This window comes from Seriola lalandi, unplaced genomic scaffold, assembly GCF_002814215.2.
Source record: "Seriola lalandi dorsalis isolate HSWRI2012SDOR001 ecotype SW California unplaced genomic scaffold, Sedor1 jcf7180002054480, whole genome shotgun sequence".
In the NCBI taxonomy this organism is placed as follows: domain Eukaryota; kingdom Metazoa; phylum Chordata; class Actinopteri; order Carangiformes; family Carangidae; genus Seriola; species Seriola lalandi.
The window spans coordinates 104,144-126,043 of record NW_019525033.1 but is presented as its reverse complement, the minus strand read 5'-3'; the positions used below and the strand labels follow the sequence as shown (position 1 = coordinate 126,043).

At 43.9% G+C, this 21,900-nt stretch overlaps 2 protein-coding genes across 2 annotated transcripts; both read right to left on the bottom strand.

The window, feature by feature from the left end:
• Window positions 1–67: 67 nt before the first annotated feature.
• Window positions 68–13,271, bottom strand: aebp1a (AE binding protein 1a). Its single transcript, XM_023412447.2, has 20 exons — window positions 12,693–13,271; window positions 8,545–8,790; window positions 8,319–8,378; window positions 7,172–7,231; window positions 6,841–6,900; window positions 6,633–6,692; window positions 5,460–5,537; window positions 5,224–5,333; window positions 4,965–5,104; window positions 4,497–4,581; window positions 4,259–4,403; window positions 3,817–3,896; window positions 3,611–3,734; window positions 2,855–3,051; window positions 2,558–2,731; window positions 2,339–2,464; window positions 2,010–2,256; window positions 1,295–1,434; window positions 1,117–1,216; window positions 68–1,009 (listed from the first exon to the last, which is right to left on the bottom strand). Exons 1-20 carry the CDS (start codon window positions 12,949–12,951, stop codon window positions 429–431), a joined length of 3,072 nt encoding a protein of 1,023 aa, XP_023268215.1. The 5' UTR covers window positions 12,952–13,271; the 3' UTR covers window positions 68–428.
• A 5,242-nt stretch (window positions 13,272–18,513) lies between these two features.
• On the bottom strand, window positions 18,514–19,321 carry pnx (posterior neuron-specific homeobox). The gene is made up of 2 exons (XM_087175650.1): window positions 19,201–19,321; window positions 18,514–19,100 (listed from the first exon to the last, which is right to left on the bottom strand). Exons 1-2 carry the CDS (start codon window positions 19,319–19,321, stop codon window positions 18,595–18,597), a joined length of 627 nt encoding a protein of 208 aa, XP_087031776.1. The 3' UTR covers window positions 18,514–18,594.
• Between the last annotated feature and the right edge of the window lie 2,579 nt (window positions 19,322–21,900).

Sequence of the window (21,900 nt, the reverse complement as noted above, 5' to 3'; positions counted from 1 at the left end):
GTTTTTTGATTTTTCAGATTATACAAATGATTTAATCGAACCACAGAATAATAGACGGACGACGATGTTTTAGAAAATAACCATTTTAATCAAATGCATTCAGCAGTACATTAAATCAGTTTAACTGAGGCCAGCAATCACACTGTCAAGCTATGAAAGACACATAAACATAGACTTCTTATAGAAAAGTACCTGTTTGTATTGTGACGTGCTGTGTTTTGTTTTTCTGAACAGAAACCAAATTAAACTCTACAGTCTCTGCTCAGCAGAGGCTTTCGCTTCAGATCAGGCTCCTGTCCGCTCAGGTAGAAACCCACAGGTGAAAACTAGATAATGACCAGTCGGTGTGTTTTGTGTTTTTAAAGCTGTGATGTTGCAGCGTCATGAAGTGGTTAGTACGGTCTGTGTTACACATACATGTGAGCGGATCAATCGATGGTGTATTCAAAAGGATAGTCCTGCGTGGGCCCCGAGTCAAAGATGACGCTGTCGAACGGGTTCTCAGTCGACCAGCTGTCCACAGGAAACCAGGAGTCGTACCAGGAGGTTGTTCTTTCAGTTTCAGGTGGCGGTGTTGTTGTTGTTGTTGTTGTTGTTGTGGTGGTAGTTGTGGTTGTGGTTGTTGTAGCAGTGGTCCTGAGACCGGCTCTTAGTCTCTGCTGACGCAGTCTGCGTAGTCGCATGAGCCGGAGCCGCCTGTGTCGCTCTGCGTTCTGAGCGTTGGCGTGAGCGTCCGTCCCCGCGGCGGTGCTGCCGACTCCCACGGAGCTGGCCGCCGTCGTCTTCACCACGTTGGGTTTGGTGACCAGTCGGATGGGCCTCTTGCCGTTCAGCGCCATGATCTGTTTGATGCGGTCCCAGTTGGACTTGGCCAAGGTGAAGCTGCAGGGAGTGGCTCCGGAGTCGTAGCCCACCAAGCACAGTCTGGTCTGAGGGGTGTAGCCGTCAGCTTTGGCGCTCACACGGTATTCTCCAGGATTCAGCAGCCGCCAGTAATCGCCACCTACAGCTACAAGTGTGGGACGTTCACTGGTCAGGATCTGGATTTCCTTTTACAAACAAAAACTGAATTATCAATATCCTGCAAAGCATCTTGGTCATTGAGCCCCAACGTACCAGTTCTGACATCATGGCGTATTCCCTCCACAGTGACGGTGGCGTTGGGCAGAGGATTTCCCTCCACGTCCCTCACTACACCTTTTATCCCTCGATTTACCTGCGCAGGAAAACAGCACATTCCACCTTAAATCCCAGAACAGATGCAAATCCACCTTAAGAGACCGGCAGTTCTCACCTGCTCGATGAAGGACAGCAGAGACTCGCGGTTGTTCTCCCACTCCAGAGGCAGCTCGCTCTCATGGGGAAACTTGTCGCAGCCCAAGAAGATGGAGAGCTCGAAGCAGTTGGTGTGCAGGTAGCTGAAGTCGTTCATACCTGTGGGGGGAGGGGTGGGGGGGGGGGTAATGGAGGTAAACATGACATTTGAAAAAGGTTTCATTACGATCCGTTTGTGGAGAGCAGGGCTCGGTTTGTTTTTACTAATCCATTAATCAAAGGATCATTTAAGAAATTAATTGATAAAAATGTGCAACTGGAATTACTGTGCGTTTGACAGATTTACTGAACCTGGTGTTAGCTGACTATATTTTTTCATATCACACATTTCAGAAGTCTGTCAAACAAGCAACAGAACATTTGGAACTTCCTGTCAGTATTTTTCAGAATTAAAGCTCACAATAGCTTGAAATAAAGCTTTGCTGCTGCTATATGTGCTTTTATTTTGTCATTTAGTGTCACGTGTTGTTCAGGTGAGGAGAGATTCTCTGGTTTGGACTTTACAGCTGAAGGTGAGACTGTCAGTTCGTTAGTGCGTATATTTAAATAAAGTTGCGTTAAATCAAACTAAAGTGGGATAAACGATTATGAATATTTCAAAGATGGCGGGAGATATTTCTCTCATCTCTTCTTCCTCCTCTTGTCTCCAACGTTCCCCTCTTGTCGACACTTACTGCCCACCACCGGCTTCCAGCTGGCTCTGTTGATGATGCCCTGTCCCGCCGTGACGTCATCGCCGTGGCACGAGCCTCGCTGGGTCTCGGTCATGGTCAGGTGACTGTGGGCGTAAGACATCGCCAGCCATCGAAACATGGCGTCGTCCGGCGTCTCCCTCAGAGCGCCCTCGTTCTGCCGCTGAATCCGGGCCCACGTCTCCTCGTTCATCTCGGCGTTCGTCCTCCAGCGCCGACTGTCGGTCAACTTCACACGAGCGAGGGAATAAAGGATTAAAGGCGATGTAATAAGTTTATCGATGACAGTTCCAATAGTTTCATGTCCTTACAGAGATTGGCGGGCGCTGCATGTCAAACGGGTACGCCACCAGTTTCTCTCCTCCTTGCAGATTGGCTCCCAGGACAAATGGGTTTCGCTGCATCCAGGAAATGACGGCCTTCGTCTCAGTGGCGAGCTGTGGAAGGACGAGGAAAGCTTGAGGGTCAAGACATGATTTAGGATTTAAAAAGTGAAACATCGGCCCCATGGCGACAGGAAACAGACTCACAGAGCCGTTGAGGAAGTTTTCCGGGAGGGGGATGTGATGATTGGGAACGATGCGGGGGACCCAGCCTCGGTCCTCGGCCCCCCACAGGACGCTGTTGAGGTCGGGGAAATTCTGGAAAATGTCGTAACCTTCTTCAGTCCAGTGGCCCAGCGCCCAGTTCCCCATCTCTGAGCCCTGAGGGACAGGAACAGGGGCCCATGTTAGAGAGCATCTTAAAACACACATTGATCTGTTGAGGTTAAAATGCCACAGGACAGGTGTGTCATTAAATGTCCAGGTGCTGTGACGTCATCGCACCATCTCAAAGGCCAGCTCGTAAGCGTCGGGGTTGAGCGAGGGCACCAGGTGTATCCTCACTCCGTCCACCAGGCGGCGCACTCTCGGGTTTTCGTCGTTGTACTCTTTGCACAGGAACTGCATCAGCAGGAGGAGGAGCTCTCGGCCCAGCGCCTCGTTACCATGGAGACCGGCTGTGTAACGGAATTCCGGTTCACCTGGAGACGAGACGACGAAACAAAAACACGCGCATCAGCAACAACACAGGTGAATTTATTCAATAGATACTTATTTGTTTGGAGGATTAAAGGGGCAATCCGATTATTTTATACGTGAAAACAATGACCCTGATTTTGTTGACAGGATTGCATCATGGGAAATGTAGTATTCAGTGTTTTTGGAGCTTGACTCTGCTTGCTCTCTAAAGATGGAATTATTAGGAACTGGAATTCAACAACTGCAGAAGAGTTGTTTTAAGTTAGTACAAGGAAACAAAGATGTGAGTGTAGATATATATATATATTATTAAAGTAGTTCCACTTAAGAGAGAGTTGCAATTAAATAGAAACAGTACAGATATTTTAAGGACCTTCTAGAGGCAATTTATCGAAATCTCGAGGTTTCTTTTGTAAAAGGAACAAAAACAAAATCCAAATTTTCACAAACTTCATCACCCTATTTGAATCCTAATCACAAATACGTGTATAGGAATTGTCTTAACTGATTGGGAAACATTGAGCAGCTGCAGCAGCATCATCATCAGCTTCCTGCTTGTACCTGACTCGTGCTCTCCCGGGTTGTCGGAGATCTCCATGGCGTACATCTTCAGGCCCTGGGAGCTTTTACCGATGTTGTAAATCCTGGTGATGTTGGGACACTCCTCGTTTATCACCTTCATCATCTGGATGAGAGAAAGAGCAGCCGTGATGCTGCTGTTTGCAGAGTCATCACTTTATCAGCTTCTGTCACTCCTGAGCACAAACCTGTCTCATCTCCTTGTAGTTGTGGTGTCTGAAGTCCAGGTCGTCCGACGGGTTCACCTCGTTCTCGCTGCGGTAACTACCTGAAAGAAGAAACGCGCTGATTGGGAATGTGTGTGTGTGTGTGTGTGTGTGTGTGTGTGTGTGTGTTTCCGCTGGGAAACGGTGGAAACACTTAGCAGTTTCCCCCTCTGCTGCGGTTATGTAACACAGTGTTTAACACTGAGGTTATGAGGTTCAGGTTGTGAAACACACTATTGTATATCGTCGTTGTTGGGTGAAACCAACTCAAAGTTTGGCCTGAGTTGTGTTTTTTCTTCCAGCTCTGAGTCATGATCATTAAACTTTCAAAACACCCGTGAAACACCAAAAACTGCTCCGAGCTGAAGCACAAAGAACAAGTTTTAGTCTTAAAGATATTTAAGATGTGGAGCTTGATACTGACTGGGGAGCTGACAGGCCAGGACCTCGGCTCGGAGACACAGGCTGCCGTTCCAGCTCTGAGGCAGGATGCGTATGTAACGAGCCACAACGGGCGAAGTGAACTGACTCATCACCGGCGTGTCTTTATCCACGTTCCCATAGAACAGCTGCCGGAGAGGAATGACAGAAGGAAATGTGCAGCCGTCATGACTCGGACAGCGGATATTATTGATCTGTGTTGTTTTTTATCTTCCACTCACCCACTCAGCGTAGCCGTCGTGCAGCACCGTCCAATCCCGGCTGTCGTTACTGAACGCCACGAAGTAGGAGGACACGAAGTCCTCACTGGGGAGAAGATGAGATGGATGAGTCCGTGTTTGCACCGACGTTTACTGAAGCTCATTCCAGCAGGAAAATAAAAAATAATACAGAAAATAAAAAGCTGCACTAATCAATATTACTTTATCAAAACTGGTTCAGATACCTGTGTGTAGGTAGAATTATCACCTCAACTTTACTAAGTGTTGTTTTGTTTGTTTTTCTTGCACATTTTAATGTTTTAGTTGTTGATAATCCATCCGACTGTTCTGGAGACGTTTCACCAAAAACAAAAACTGTGGAAGAAAAGTCGTCATGATCGATCCTCTGAGGAGCATGAATGTTCGACTATAAACTAATCGCAGCGACACTGATGCATTCTGGGAGATGGAGTTTTAGAAAGGACTCACAGCTGCTCTGAGTTTCTTCCCTGAGTGATGACCCCGGTGAACTCCACCTCTCGACGAGCATCCACCTCAAACCAGTGGCTGGTCTCCTCCGGCTCGGCGCACCACGCGCCGCCGTACAGATCCTCCTCGTTATCAGATCCCTGCAGAACCACCGCAGACACCCGTGAGCTTTCAAGCCCAAAACCCATGGTCTTCCTCACTAACCCCGGGCCGAGATGAGCTGTGTGTGTGTGTGTTATTTATTTATTTATTTTTGTACCTGCATGTTGAGGCGTCCCCTCTGAGCCGCGAAGCCATGGTGAGACTGGGAGGAAGCCAGCAGCTGGTCGTCCTCCACCCGGTGAGACTCCAAACCCAGAGGAGGACACTCTGAGACACGTGCACAAGGTCTGATTTAAAACTCTGTCAGAGCCGTAACCTTTCTGCATTTCATCTTTAGCTTTTAAAAAAAAAAAAGTGAGAAACTTTAAGTTTGAGGTCCAGTAACTCTCTTACTTTTAGGTTCAGCAGGAACCATGATCTGCTTCAGCCTCTCCTCCTCTTCCTCCTCCCACTTCTTCCTCAGCCGCTCGGCTTTCAGCACATGATGAGAAAACAGTATGTGTCACATCATGTTTTCACATGGACCTTGCTCTCCAGCCAACCACCACCACCGCACAAAATATTTCCATATGAGCTCGTGCAGTGCGCCGCCACTTACGCTCACACATTCCTCGTGTGTTTCCTGCCTGAAATGTGGGTCAGTTCCGTCACTTTCAGTTCATGTCTCCAACGTCGCTCACTCAGAAAGTACAGTTTGGATTTGGTTTCTCCACCCTCCCTCCTCAAAACCTCTAATCTCCTCTTATCTCCTCTTTCCCCTTTTTTTATTCTCTCCATCATTCTCATTAATAACGACCCACTGCAGAATTAAAGGATAAAGGGGAAAAGTCTGTGTTTTTTCTACATTTTCCTTATTATAAACAAAACCCATGAAAGTTGCCGTAATTCATCCTGACCGTCTGAACCTGACTCCATGACAATCCAGTAAAGAGATGTTGTGCTGTGGAGCGACATGGTCGTCTGTACGGAAGAGGATTAGGGCCAAAAAAAAAAATGTTCACATGAAAATACTGTTTACCACACAATAAAAGAGAAAGTGAAGGAAATGTACAAAAGAGCAAACGAACATCCTCTTATAAATGTCTGACAGTTACTTGAAAGCAGCTTTTTATTATTTTTATTTTTTATTTTAGAGTCGGTTCATTTAACAGAGCGTGATTAATCCTAGTAAAAATAATAATTATCTTTATTTATAGAGCACTTTTAAAAATCTATGTCATATCTGAGCCATGATGCTGGTAACGCTGAAGAAACATCAGTGATTTCCTAAAACAGCTGGTCAGTGTAGTTTTTAACAAACATCAGTCCAAGAGGAGGAAAAGGTGCATTGGGGACTATTTTCAGCGGCGGACCGATACAGATTTGGTTCTTTGAAATGTTTATCAGCGAGATGATGTGTGTGTGATTAGACGTCATTGGGTCTGTGTGGCTCTTATCTTTAGAGTCACACACATTCACTGTTGGTTTTGGTCGTTTCATCAGGTTTGATGACGGTAAGAAAAACATCAGATCACCAGAGCAGACTTGTGTCTGTGATTTGCAAAGAAAAAAGGAAAAGAAAAATACCTTTTTCCGCCTTTTCCTTCCGAGCTCTCTCCTCCTCTTCCTCCTGTTTCTTGGCGGCCACTGCGGAGGGAGAAACACACACACACACACACACACACACACACACACACACACACACACACACACACACACACACACACAGGTCAGTGATGGATGAATGCCACATGTAAACGGACTCGGTGAGCAGCGGTCGCAGAGGCGGACGTACAGTCGGCGTAATCGTACTCTTCGTACCAGGGACCAACGTAAGGAATCGTGGTGGTTTCCTCTGAAACAGAAGAAAACACACAACATTGACTGAAAGATACAAAACTACAAAACCAGGAAGTGCTTCCTGATGAAATTAAGTTTTAAGAAAGGACTAAAAGGAGATTCAGTGGTTTCATTAGTATCATTTAACTAATCAGTTTCTCTACTGTGTTTTAGGCACAATTCTTTATGTTCATCTTTATAACTCCAACTTTTATCTTTTCCAATTGAAAATTAAAGACACTGTCACAAACTCAGCCTTGTGTGACAGATGTGTGACAGATGTGTACCTGGTATGTACATGATGACCTCAGGAGTTGTGGCTTGTTTCCTATCAGGGCGTCTACGATCTGTGAAAAGAACCGCACGTTTTTATGTATTTTAAAATCTACATGACAAATAATTTGCAGTGAAACGATCATATATTGGTTTTATGGCAAAAATCTGCACCACTATACAAATTATTTATTTATTTAAATTTTTTTTTTTTTTTACAGATGTTTCTCTGAAAACAGCTGCTGCTGCGTCTGAAACGACGGTGTGAGAGTGAAGCAGAGCAGTAAAGTTGTAGTCCATAAAACTAAAAGTCCCTAAGATGCTGTAGAACTGAGGGAAACTGTAGATGTGACTTGGGAACATTAGCTAACATTAGCCATCATAAGATACTGGTCAAGCATCAACCTCCAACACTGACGAACCAGAAGCTGCAGTTCCTCTAACGGCCACTAGAGTCTGGCTCCAACAGTGAGTCAGTCCCCATAGACTCCCATGTTAAAATGTCCAACTTTACAGCAGAAATAAACATGTTTACAACCTGGTACAAAAAACTTCCTCCGTCATGACATCTGTTTCTATAACTCACCTGTTTACATTTTATTAAGGCCTAAAGTTATGGAGGATTGAGGGCGTGGCCTCTTTGAGTGACAGGTGGGTAAACCTATGTTTGCTACAAAGTCTCAGCTCCTCCTCTTTGCCCATTCTTGGATTAGCTGGGAGTTAGGGGGCGGAGTCAGACACTGCCAAGATGGCGACGGTGAAGCAGCTCACTCTGAGCTCTTCAGAAACCTGTGGGTGACGTGACGGAGGCGACGTCCATCTTCATTTACCGTCTGTGACCAGACCAAGTGAGACTGAAGGCATTGAGTTCAGTGAGGCTGTTTTATTGCTTATAAATTTATAATTTCTTACAAAAATAATGTGCTGCTTTAAAAGTTAGTGATTTTGTTTCTTATATTTCATAGATTTTGTACAAATCTGTTAGTATCTAAAAAATAATTTCTAAATAATCAAACATTATTTTGAATTTTAGCTAATGTCTCCACAGGAATATTTGTTTTATTCTCAGGGTTCTGTTTTTTCTTCTTCTAGTATTTATGACTGAAACTTTATTGTGTGTGAAAGCACTAAAACCAGCTCAGTGACCCGTGACAGTCTTACCCAGGCCTGGCTCAACAGGCTCTTCCCCTCCGGGCCCCTTTGGGGTCACAGGTCGGATCACTGTAAAGATAAAGAGAAGGAGTTAGAGGCTGTAATCCTGTCGGGCCGAGACGGACAGAGAGAGGTTGTGTGATATCCACAATTTGCATTAATAACAACGACCTTAAAGGTTCATCTCTATGAAGAAAACACGTCTTTGTAAAAGCATGAATCACAGTGAACGTACATGTGTCCCAGCCCAGCTCCATCAGCAGTTTCTCCTCCTCCTCCTCCAGAGACGGACGCTTGGTGTGTGGCTGCGTCGTGGTCGTTGCCTTTGTTTTCTTGGTGGGTTTTGGCGCCTTTGGCTTCTTGGTGGGTTTCGGTGCTTTGGGCTTCTTGGTGGGTTTCGGGGGTTTTGGCTTTTTGGTGGGTTTAGGAGCTTTCTGCTTCTTGGCCTTGGCTTCCTTCTCCGCCGCTTTCTTTGCTCTGGCTTCAGACGCAAGAGGAAAACACTGAGTTACAGTATGTAGATGTATGAAAGAGAAAAGCACTTAAAGCAGCTGCAGCTTCTTTAAACATTTTATTACTGAGTTATATGAACTTTTATTGCCAAATGTTTCCCTTCAATCTTTCTTTATAGTCTTGTATTTAGTTTGTCTGCACAGATTATTCACAGCAACAAGTTCAAGCTGGAGCTCAGACAGACGGACTCTGTTGTGGAGCAGGACCTGGTCCTGAAGGAGGATTCAGTCGCCTCATTGGTTTGTTTTGGTCTGAGACCATGAAAAGAGTCAGAGCGAAGCGCTGTGCCAGAGACTGACGACCTCCGGAGCCTGCTGCTGCTTTAACAACACTCTACATCACAGAGTCGTTATATAATGACGGAGAAAGGCCAAGAGTTAGTGAAGCTTCTTTTTTTGTCTTTCTGTGTCAAGCACAGAGCTGGAACCAGGACATCGTTAGCTTAGCTTAGCTTAGCATAAAGACCGGAAACATGGTTGCGTCCAAAGTTTAAAAAATACTACATAAATGATGTTAGGGGGAGTTACCTGTTGGAACCACCTGCCGACTCACCCGTGCATTATTGTATGAAGCATTTCTATTATATCTTATTTATTTTAGATTCTGTTTCTATTCTGATTTTATTTCTTACAACATTTCCCCCTTGTGCTGTTTTTCTTTTCTGCTGATCTGTCAAATTTGAATTTGCTCTACGAGGGATCAATAAAGGTTCATCTTATCTTTTCTAACCTGGCGACTTCACAACAACCCCCCCCCCCCCCCCCCCATGATGATGTCACTGCACCCAGGCGTTATTTGTCAAGAAATAGTTCCAGCACATGAAACAGAAAATAAACCACATGTTGGTGTCAAAGTTGGTGGCTAGCTGTTCCCCCCTGCTTCCAGTCTTTATGCTAAGCTAGGCTAACAACACCCTGACTCCAGCTCTGTACGAAACCCAGATATTATAGAGTGATAAACAGGTTCTCAGTGCATTCTGGGAAAGAAAGCAAATCAGATTACACTTCCCTCGATCAGGAGTTTAAGTCTTTAACTTGTAAGTTAAAATCAAAACTGATTGTTCACTAATCAAATGAAGTTGCTCAGAAACATGGAGAAATATGGCAGCAGATATTTTTTTATTGTAAACACATAAACATTTTTGTAAAAATCTCTTGAGTTTGATTTTCTAATGTGTTTTCTAGTTTTGTATAATAAATCATCTCGTCACTGCCCTCTGGTCGACAAATGATGTTTTGTTTGTTTATACGCTGATGTATTGATCCGGATGGTTTATCTGTTGGGCTCTAATCAGGGATCAAACTCAAAACTAAATTTATTATTGAAAACAAATCAAGTTTCAGAAACAGCTCTTGCCAATATAACCCAACAAATAAACAACGATTGAACAAACAGTTCAGTTAAGTCAAAATGTTCTTTCAGGAAACCATGGTAACAACGTGACTTTCACAGCTCGCTGAAACTCAGCCTTTAGTTTTCATCATGTGAAGGTCAGAGACAAAGAAGAGGAGGGACGGGGGCGACCTCCCGACCTCCGGACCTCCGGACTCAAACTGCTCCCAGACATGCAGAGGTGTTGTGTTACACCCTGTTTAAGTGTCTGATGAGAAACTGCAGATAAACATGAAAGTGCATGAAACAGGAGGGTTCAGGTTGAACGACGTGGAGCATTACAGAGAAGAAATGTTCAAAGAGCTTCAGGGTTTGGAGTTTTTAATCCTGACCTTGTTTTACAACCATCATCAGACTCCAACACAGAGAGCTGCTTGTTTTCCTGATGTTCCACCGGTCCTTAAACACAACGCTCCCGCACAGACGATCCATTACTCACCCAGGGTGCACCGGGTGAGTAATGGATTTCAATCACCTGTTCTTGGCATTCCTGTTTGTACACAGAAGTTTAAATGAGAGTGAAAGAAATCTTTTGAATTTTTTTTATCCAGGATCCGACCTCAGAGCTTTTCCTGTTTTGTTTTCTCAGACACAATTATAGTTTTATGGCAAATAGTTTTTGTGCCAAATTACATATTACATGTGGTGGTAAGGCACAGTCACAGCTGGACAGAGCCTCGCCCCTGGGGCCCCAAATGGACTAAAGGTCCCAGGTTCACTGCAGGTCAATTGGTTCTTGGTCATTTAGATTAAATGAATGAAACTTTGTAAAGTGACTTTGTTAAACTTAAATATGAACTAAGATACTACATTACAATTTAAAACTCCTTATTTTCTTCTTCTTCTGTGTTTTATTTTGAAGTGTTGATCCATAAGAAGATATATTTGTGGTTTTAAGAACCAAAAACCATCTCAGTGTAGTTTCACATCTCCTCTCTCAGGCTTCTCTCTGGAGCTCTAGTAACAAAAGGTCAGTGAGCCAATCAGAAGAGAGGAGGCTCTGAGCCTCTCTTCTGATTGGCTGACTGTTTTCTGAGCAATACAATAAAAATAAAGCAGATTTCAGGTAAAAACACTCAGAGAAACCAAATCCTGCAAGGTTTGGATGGTGGGTCCAGGTGGGCGGGGCTTGGTGACTGCTTTGTTGTGACATCACAAAGTTCCAGAAGTCCTGACGGCTGGTTTTAAGGCTCAGTTTCTGAATACAGGCTGTGTGCATTTCTCTGTGGACTGAGGCTTTGATACTTTCACAGTATTAATATAGAAGCTAGAGCTGATCTATAATCACACTACACATGGACACAGACCTTTAGACCGGAGGAGCTTTAATATTGTGGAGTCTCTTGTTGTCAGACCTGGGTCAAAGTCTCATCACCTGAATTATTTTAGTTTGTTTTCACCTGTAGATTCAGGAATCAAGATTCACTGTGAGATTCAAGCACACACTCTAACAGGTTAATCCAGCCACGCTAACAGTAAATCAATACCACAGATAACAACATCCACTATGTCGATAGGCTCCAGGAATCTGTGCAGAAAAAGAGCAACACGTGATCTCCACACTCTGAGCTGCTGCTGCTTCAGTGCTCTTGAGCCTGAAGCTTGTGAGTGTGACTGTAAAAATATGACAAAAGGAGATTTTGCAGACTCAGCAAAGCCTCCACTGGATAAACAGAGCTCGAAGGAGATGAGGGATTGTTTGGGGGTCTCGGGTTTTGTTTTATGTAACTCAGATCAGCCACACATGAGAGGCTCTGGTTTGTGGTTTTGCTTCATACAGTGGAAAGTTAACATTCAGGAGAACATCAGTGCATCGATGCTGCTGAGAGTGGGCCTCTCGTAAATCCTGTCTGCTCACTTATGGAAAAATGGTAGTGGAAATATTTCTGCTGTTGCTCAGACTTGTGTGTTTTTTCTTTTTTGTTTTCTACAGACGTCCCCCCTCCCGATAAAATCTCATCCTCTGAATCTCTGTGTTTGGACAAAACAAGCTCCTAAAGGTTTTTTTTTTTTTTTTTTACAGTGGTGTTGTATTCCTGGCAGAGAAAGCAGATCATGTAAGAGGCGGCGGCTGCCAAGAAAGTGTCAGACCACCGACTGAATCACTGCAAGTTTCTGGCCTGTCATCTCTGAGTCACTCAGATATTTTCAACTAAACAAAACCCCAACTCCTCTGCAGCTCTACTTTTAAAAATGCAAACCACAAAGGAAGCAGTTTTGGAGCGAGAGAGGAGTTCAGAGAGAAAGCAGCATGAGTTAACATTTTTTTGTTGTTTTCCTGCCTCGGGGATTGATCGCAGCCTTTCCTGTCTTCAGCGTCTTGGCTCGGAGCTGCAGCTGAAGAGTCCGGGGAAGGTCAAGAAAAACCTCTTCAAACTTGCACATTCATGCACAAAAACACTTGAATTCAATGATGAACATCGTCAGAGCAGCAGACTCTGTTTCTGGATGAGTGTGTTTGCAGGCGCTCTTTCTTACCTGCCTCAATTTCCTCAGGTGTTTTCTTTTTCTTTGGCTTCGTCTTCTCCGGTTCCGCGGCCTCAGCCGGCTCGTCTGACATTACAACATCTCCATCTCCGTCCTCCTGCCTCCTGTGTTGGACCGGTCCTCGGGCTTGTCTCACCTGGACCTGGCCTCTGGAGAGTTTGTCCTCCTTCACATCTTGTCCAGCGGAGACCAGGACGCAGCAGCAGCACAGGGTCAGACCGACCAACACCACCAGCACCTCAGCCCTCATTTCTCACAGTGAAAGCACAACACAGACGAACTCCAGGAAAATCCTCGAATCTCAAACTAGCTGTAAAAATAACTTTGGACTCACAGTCACCAACATCTGACCTGCAGATGCAGAGCTTCAGCTGTCCCGGGCCACCAGACTTTGAGGTCCTTTCAAGAAGTTTCAGACAACATGAAAGGAGAGAACAAAGGGACGAGCCTGTGGAGGTCTGGAGAGCTTCCTCCTCTCTGATGGAAGAGGAAGAAGACGTCGAGGGTTGGAGTTTTTAAAGAAGACTCCCAGCCGCGCTGCAGCTGAGGAAATGCATCTGTCTGGAGCAGATTTTCAGCAGCAGCAGAGCTACACACCTCCCTGCCTCCTCCTCCTCCTCCTCCTCTTCCTCCTCCCCTCCTCCTCCCTCTTCCTCCCCCTCCTCCTCTCCCACACACTCTTCAGTCACATCTCTCCCTCATGGCCCTTCACCCCCTTTTCCCCTCACCCATCTCTGAGCAGAGGGGAGGAGCATCTGCCACATGTGACATTACTACCAGGGAGGGAGGAGAGAAAGAAAGAAAATTAAAGAAAGGCTTTTTACTCCGGTTCACAGAGCAGAGGAGAACGACTGGTGTTCGACCTCAGAGTCGTTCATGTGGATTCAGTTTGGAAAAATCATAGAAAATATAAGTTAGAAAAAGAAAGACATTTAAAACCAGCTGAGCCTCCACTTTTCCTCTGAATAGAAAAACAGACGTCGGACATGAGGAGGAGAAATGAGGCTGTTAAAGATAAAGAGAAGCAAATCTTCAGTTGTTTAAAGCTCCTCCAGTGTAAAGGTCTGTGTCCATGTGTAGTGTGATTATAGATCAGCTCTAGCTTCTATATTAATACTGTGAAAGTATCAAAGCCTCAGTCCACAGAGAAATGCACACAGCCTGTATTCAGAAACTGAGCCTTAAAACCAGCCGTCAGGACTTCTGGAACTTTGTGATGTCACAACAAAGCAGTCACCAAGCCCCGCCCACCTGGACCCACCACCCAAACCTTTACAGGATTTGGTTTCTCTGAGTGTTTTTACCTGAAATCTGCTTTATTTTTATTGGATCAGTCAGAAAACAGTCAGCCAATCAGAAGAGAGGCTCAGAGCCTCCTCTCTTCTGATTGGCTCACAGACCTGTTGTTACTACAGCTCCAGAGAGAAGCCTGAGAGAGGAGATGTGAAACTACACTGAGATGGTTTTTATATCTTCTGATGGATCAACACTTTAAATAAAACACAGAAGAAGAAGAAAATATGGGAAGTTTAAAGCAACTTTGTATCTTTGAAACTGTGAAACAAGAAATAACTGAATTTAAATTCAGTTAAAACACGTCATTACTCCATTAAATAACTCAGGTGTTTTGCAGCTACAACCTCTCTTGCTCTGCTCTGACTGTTCCCGCTCTTTTAGCTCTGTGTTTGGCTCCACCGGCTCCTGAGGGAAACATCTGTCTCTTTAGCTGCTAAATGCTTCGCTATGTTCACCAGCTGCTCTCTGACTGTCTGTATTGGACAGTGTTTTTTTTTGTTTTTTTTCAGTAAGAGCATCTGCCTGCTGCTGCTGCTGGATAAGAGGACGATGATAGTGGAGTTTAAAAGCTGGAAAACCAAAACCAAAGCTCTTGGAAAGACGGTCAAACTCTGAGGAGCTGCAGATTTGGGTGAGTAGGAGTCAGTGAGAGCGACACCTTTCATACTTGTTAATCAGCTGAGACTTCAGGTTCACTTTTTAGATTTGTCCAGAATCCAGATGTTTGACTGTTTCTCACATGTTTGGCTCAAAGGCAGAAGGTTTGAATCTGCTGATAACATGTCCTGTCTGTCAGTGTCGAGCTTTCCTTCCAAGATCTCAAACATCAAACACTGGATCACGACTCCACTTTAAATCCCACAACATGTTCTGGACTTAGTTTTAACACACTCTGATGGGCCTGAGCAGGAAGTCAAAAACAAGAAGATTTGATAAAGTAAGGCTGCACCTAGATGAGGAAACTGTCTTATATAAGACTTTGTGATGGCGGTGAACATGTGGGTCACCAGTGGGGTCACAGAGCATTACCTCAGGCAGAAAAACTGTTTGCAGATGTGAGCGCTCGAGTGTTTATTCCTGGGTGAAGGAACTGAGTCATGTTGTAAAGTCGACACAGAGACATTCTGTTCTGCTCCGTCACCTCGCCGCCGGTTCAAGTTCTGGTGCCGAGCACGCAACAAAGAACACAACCCACCCGACACCAGACCACAGACATCAGTGTCACGGTGTCAGAGTCAGAACATCAGCCTCTTGTTTCAGTGCGTCCAGCAGCTGTTGAGATATTTCACCAAACTTTATTCATTTAGTTATTTATTGGTGAAAGAAACAGAACGTGACAAACAGAAAACACTGTGACCATGAAGCAAACAGACGAGTGTAAAAGTGAATATACAATGACGATGATGTTTTAGGTGTGTGTGTGTGTGTGTGTGTGTGTGTGTTTGTGTGGCAGGTGGGAACCAAAAGTGTTTCACACTAAAGGCCGTTGTAAATATGTTCCACCTACAAAATATATATTATACATGAAACAATAAAGTGCTGCTACTGATAATGAAATTATATAATACATTCGATGATGTAATATTAATTAATAATATAACAAACTCAAATAATATAATTTATACTTATCAATAATGATAATAATCTTTAATGTCCACAAATGTTCCTTTGGCTTCACAGGTGGTTAAAACACATTACTGTGACTCACAAACAATAAATACAATAATAAAAGGAGCAGAACGTCCAGACTACAGACGTTAAACACAACAGACCTTACGCAACATTAAAGGACGTGATTTCAGTGTGAATGATTCTTACGAGTTTAACAAAGTTATTATATTTAATTTAAAGTACTTTCTGTAAATGTTCTTAGCTGCTGTTGCAGCTCCAAATAAGCCAAACGTGCACAATAACTCAGGTTACATGTGTTAGTAACCAAGAGGGAGTTTATTGCGTATTAGAAAGTGTTTATTGCACATGGAATAAAAACACACTCGAACCTGCTGCAGCTGATTTTCAGAAACATGAATCTCAGACGACGGACTGAGATTTGTTAAAATAGATTTAGTTTTCCTTGTGATTTGATGTCTGAGCAGGAGCAGTAATGGTAGTAATGGGAGTAATGGTAGTAATGGTAGTAATGGTAGTAATGGTAGTTATGGTAGTAATGGTAGTAATGGTAGTTAGTCCATTCAGAAACAAGGAAATTCCAAATGTTTTACAGTGTGGAAATACATTAAGATTACATGAAGATGGCATTTACAAACAAATAAAAACAAATTTGAATCATGAACACGTGAGTGAGGAGGAATCTGTAAAGCAGCACAGACACAGACACAGACACAGACACAGACACAGATACAGGCACAGACAGAGACACAGACACAGACACAGACACAGACACAGACAGAGACACAGACAGAGACACAGACAGAGACACAGACAGAGACACAGACACAGACACAGACACAGACACAGACACAGATACAGACACAGATACAGACACAGACACAGACACAGACAGAGACACAGACACAGATACAGATACAGACACAGATACAGACAGAGACACAGACACAGACACAGACACAGACACAGACACAGATACAGACACAGACACAGACACAGACACAGACACAGACACAGACACAGACACAGACACAGACACAGACACAGACACAGACACAGACACAGACGGCTCAGCTGTTCATCTTCACATGTTTTAACTGTGAGGTGACGGAAACGTCCGTCTCTCTCTTGATTCCTGCAGAACTTCAGATCCGTGTGTAAAGTGAACCATGGAGAAAATCTGTTAATCTGTTTCCATTAGATGTTGAATCATTTCCCTGCTCGCGCCGTGTGTGTGTGTGTGTGTGTGTGTGTGTGTGTGTGTGTGTGTGTGTGTGTGTGTAACAATAGCCTCCTCTATCTTGTGTTTTCCTTCACCTCCATCTGTTTCCAATACCTCACTGATGGAGGTGCTTTCAGATCGGTTTCCTCTGTTTCCATCGACCTGCCAGCAGCTCATCAGATATTCAAAGATTTATTTATGTAGTGAAGGAATCTCAACACGACGTGCGAGAAGTCGATGTAGCATAAAGTGATTTTTCCCTTTTCTTTGATTTTCCAGAGGACGTTTAGTTTCTTACTCATTTATTAAAATGAAAAACTTCACTGATTCTTCTTCTTCTCCACAATAAACGAACAAACCTCTGACATCTGAGGAGAAGAGTACGAGCTAAATCACATACAGATGTGCTCAGGAGTGTGTGTGTGTGTGTGTGTGTGTGTGTGTGTGTGTGTGTGTGTAAAAAACATCTCGAGAAACAAGATTAAAGCAGAAAATAGTTCTTTCGTGTGTGTGTGGAAATACTTTAATTACAGAATGAGTTTAACTTGGCCAAAAAAAAGGGTTGGACCATGTGTTCACACACACACACACACACACACACACACACACACAGTAGATGACAGTAGAAGTCAGTAGATGTCAGTAGAAGTCAGTAGAAGTCAGTAGATGTCAGTAGATGTCAGTAGAAGTCAGTAGATGTCAGTAGAAGTCAGTAGATGTCAGTAGATGTCAGTAGATGACAGTAGATGTCAGTAGATGTCAGTAGATGAGGTGTCATGACTGTAATGATGCTCCTTCAGGTCAGAACATAAACATAAACTGACACATGGAAACTTCAGTCACTATCTTGTAGTTTCTCATGAAACGTCAGGGAAACTGTGATTGGCTGACTGCGTCACATGTTCCGCTCTGTCTGTTCCTCACCTCCACACTACACTTCCCAGAATGCTGCTTGTTCTATACTCTCTGTCACAGATCTGCCTCTCAGACCTGATTCTCCCTCACTGTCCCAAAACACCCTGAAACCCCTTGATCCGCTTCTTTTTGCCCCTGTGGACCATTAACAGCCCCTGTAGACCATTAACTGCCCCTGTAGACCATTAACTGCCCCTGTGCCCATTAACTGCCCCTGTGCCCATTATACTGAGAGTATTAAAGCAGAAACATTTTACATCATAACATCATAATATGTTGTATCTTTGAGCAACAAGTGCCCAAACTGCTCCAGGCTGCCTGGAGGAAATCACATTAAATCCATCAGTTTTCTTTCTTTAGACATTTTTTCTGCAACATTTCATCTTAAATAGTTAAAAATGTTATGCAGCTTTAATTCTCATCTATTTTGTATTTTATGCCTTGTACTTACATTTTATTTTTTACTGTGTTGTAAGGTGTCCATGACGAGCTTGAAAGGTGCTTATAAATAAAATGTATTATTATTATTATTATTATTAAAAGAGTCATTTGATGTTGTTCTGGTGTGAGGGTGGAAAGACTTCCTCAGGGCAGAGAATGGAGAGTTAAATCGTATATTTTATAAAGAAGGAACCAATGAGACCAGACTTCAATAAAAAATGTTTATCAAAATAAGTTATAGTATAATTACATTAGAAAATATTTAACATTTCTTATTATTGTCATATTTTAAACTCTCCTGTTGTGCAGCTTTAACAGCTCTCCCAGACAGTGATAACAGCGCCATGTTTTACAGAAACTCTGGAGAAGCTGATGAAGGTCCGTCATGACTCAGTGACTCTGACCATGAAGCCTGAAGTAAAGAGGACGGTGCGGCAGCGGCAGCGGCAGCGGCAGCGGCAGCGGCAGCGGCAGCGGCAGCGGCGCGGAGAGCTGCAGCGGAGCGCGCGGCGGGCAGTAGAGAGGACTGAAGGGCAGAGAAGGGCAGACGGGAGCAGGAGGATGGTGTGAGGTGAAGGAGGAGAAGGAGAAACCCTGCTCCTCCTCCGGCTGACGCTCCTTCTTCCACTTGGTGCGTCTGTTCTGGAACCAGATCTTGACCTGGGTCTCGGAGAGGCGCAGCGCCGAGGCGATGGTGTGACGCTCCAGCACCGACAGGTAGTGGCACCGCTGGAAGCTGTGCTCCAGGATGTGGAGCTGCTCCACGGTGAAGGCCGTGCGGATCCGCCGGCTCTTCCCCTTTGACCTCTGGGGCTTCAGCTGCTCCTCCGGGCTGCAGCTCTCACCTGCCGGATGATGCTGCTTCTCTCCGGGTTCCTCTGTTTTAGCAGAAGCTCCTAAAATAAAACAAACTCATTTAGAATTTCATCAAATTTAAGAGCAAAAACACGCAAGTGATCCAGTCTCTCCAGGTGTGGACTGTCTGTCAGGCCTCACCTGTCCCTGTTGCGTCATCAGCATTGAATATTTTCCTGGTAAACTTGGTGGGATCCAGAATATCCTCCACAGAGAAAGGTGTTCTGCGGATTGGCGGGAGTTTGGCCGCAGTTGGCTGCATTTCAGCTCCTGTGGACCGGTCAGGACGCGAGCAGAAGTGTCGGTGTCGGCCTGTCCCTCCCCGGGCTTTATATACGCAGCCTGTGCACGCGCCGCCGGGGCGTTTGCACATTTACATTTCATTCAAAAAGTTACACAAATGAAGCGATGCGTCTTCAGGAACAATCCCGGCCTCTGTCTCTCCTGCGCAGACACGCTCCGGCCCCACTGGACCCCCGTGCCGGCACTTCAGTATGTTAATGTCCGCTCTCAGCTGGGGGGGCACCGAGCCTGTTATTTATTGCCGGGCATCTGGTTAAAATGTGCCCCCTTTCTTTGGCTCCGTGTTCCTCATTGTGGTTCGTGTTGTCAGTATTTGCCGCTGTGGGATTTTACGCCGGTAGGACACGTGAACGCCTCTTGTGATGTTAATTGATGGACTCATCAAAGGGAAAGTTTCGCTCCACACAAAGACTCCGGGGTTTAATGAGAAGCCCGCGAACAACTTTATGAGAGCTATCGACCATCTGATCACTGCAGACACTTCCCGCCTCAGTCCTGAGTCAAATCCCACTCAGCCCTTCAGCCCATTGTTTTATTACTGAAACAATCAATGAATCTATTAGTTGATGGAAAGAATTATTGAGTTTATTAAATGAATTTATTGAATTTGACGTCATTTATCAACTAGTCTTTGATCTGTGTCTGTTGTAGATCATTAAAACGGATTATCTTAACTCTGAACCGTTTAAAGATTTCAATTTGTGCTCATTTATAAGAATGAATCAATTAGTGAAGATTATAATTAACATATTTACTCAGGTGCAGCTGCAGCCTACATTGAGGCGTTTGGCTGGAGCTCTTTGTGCATGTTGTTTTATACTGAAACAATCAATAAATCTATTAGTTCATATAAGAATTATTGAATTTAAAGTCATTTATCAATCAGTTTTTCTGCCTGTTTCTGTTTAAGTTCATTAAAAACTGATTATTTTATATTTTAACTGTTGGTTGGATAAAACTAAACAGTTTAAAGATGTCACTGATTATAGGTTTACATTTATAACAACTAATCAATGAGTAATTAATATAACTGACAGAGTCCCTCAGGTGCAGCTGCACATTCAGGCTTTTAGCTGCGGCTCTTAGTGAATATTTTAGTTTTCAGTATAAAACTGATAAAAGCAGCGAGTTATCGTCTGTGTGACTGTGGATTTATTTATTGATTTGAAAAAGAAGGGAACAAGAAAATAACGACAAATACAAACAACAGTAAAACTATTAATACTGATAATAACAATGACGAGTTCCCAGGGTTCAACAGCAGAAACAGCAACTGAAGAAAACAATAAAATAAAATGAGGCTAAAAAACAAGTTCCTCATTAATGATCATTTAATCAGACATCATGAAATAAAACGCCTCCTCTTGTCTGAGCCATTAGATATTTCTTTAAAGTCTTTTTAAAAACACTTTTACTTGTTAATGTGAAATATTTGATGGCGTTACATCGCATTAGTTTCTGAGACAGGAAGTAAAAACAACCTCTTGATGGCTGCGACATATTGAAGTTGTTTTAATGAGGTTTTATTCCTCCAGGTGCAAAAGAGAAGAAATAAAGATCAAACAAACATAAAGAGATATTTGACTGTTTTCACTCTTTCAGTCTTTATGAGTGAAACATCATTTATTAAACCTTCAACAGCTGAAAGGGAAACATAAAGAAACTTGAGTTAATTGTTTAATGAAACAAGAGCTGTAACAGTTCAACATGAACACACGTGTCATTAGAAGAGATCCCTGTTTAAACTGCTCTGTTGTCAGATTCATCTCCCTCCAACAGCTTCATTACTGCTCCAATACAGATAACAGTCCATCTTTAAAGCCACATTACTGCTTATAGTTTCCTAATGCACACAATGGCCGCTCCTCACAGAGTAAAGGAGGGTCGGCGGGGGCTCAGAGTCGGGGGGTAAATGATCTTATGGAGGTATAATAAGTCATAAAGGTGGCAGCTGCCAGCGAGCTCCCGGCCGCAGACACCTACAGAGAGAGTGGCATTGAAAGGACGAGAGAGGCCGGCCCATCAGGACAATTAGCAGATGTCACCAGTGAGCCTGACCCTCCCTGACCCCGGGCTTTGTCCAGCAGGACATGGGGGGGGCACACACACCATGATGAGGAAGGATGGAGAGACAGGAAACATTAAAGATGCTCCACAGCCTCAGTTAAAGCTGCAAATCTTCGTTTCATGCTTCTCAGTAATCGATCAGCATTAAACAGAAATCTCCTCCTCCTCACATTTCTCTGCACATGTTGTTTTTCATCTTTGTGTTATGTGTTCAAATACACCCGACATCCTTCACATGGACTCACAGGCACCTGTGGTGGAAGAAGTTTCCCAGTAACAAAAGTAAATGCATCATGATGCAGCAGACGAGCTCCGTCACTGAGATATTATTATTACTAAGCAGCATATTAATGTTGTAGTTGTTGAGGTGGACACTTTATCTTCTTTACAGACCTCGTCTATCTACAGCAGTGCATCATATTGTATGAGCTGCTGTGTGTTTAATATCGGCCTCTAACTGTCAGATGAATG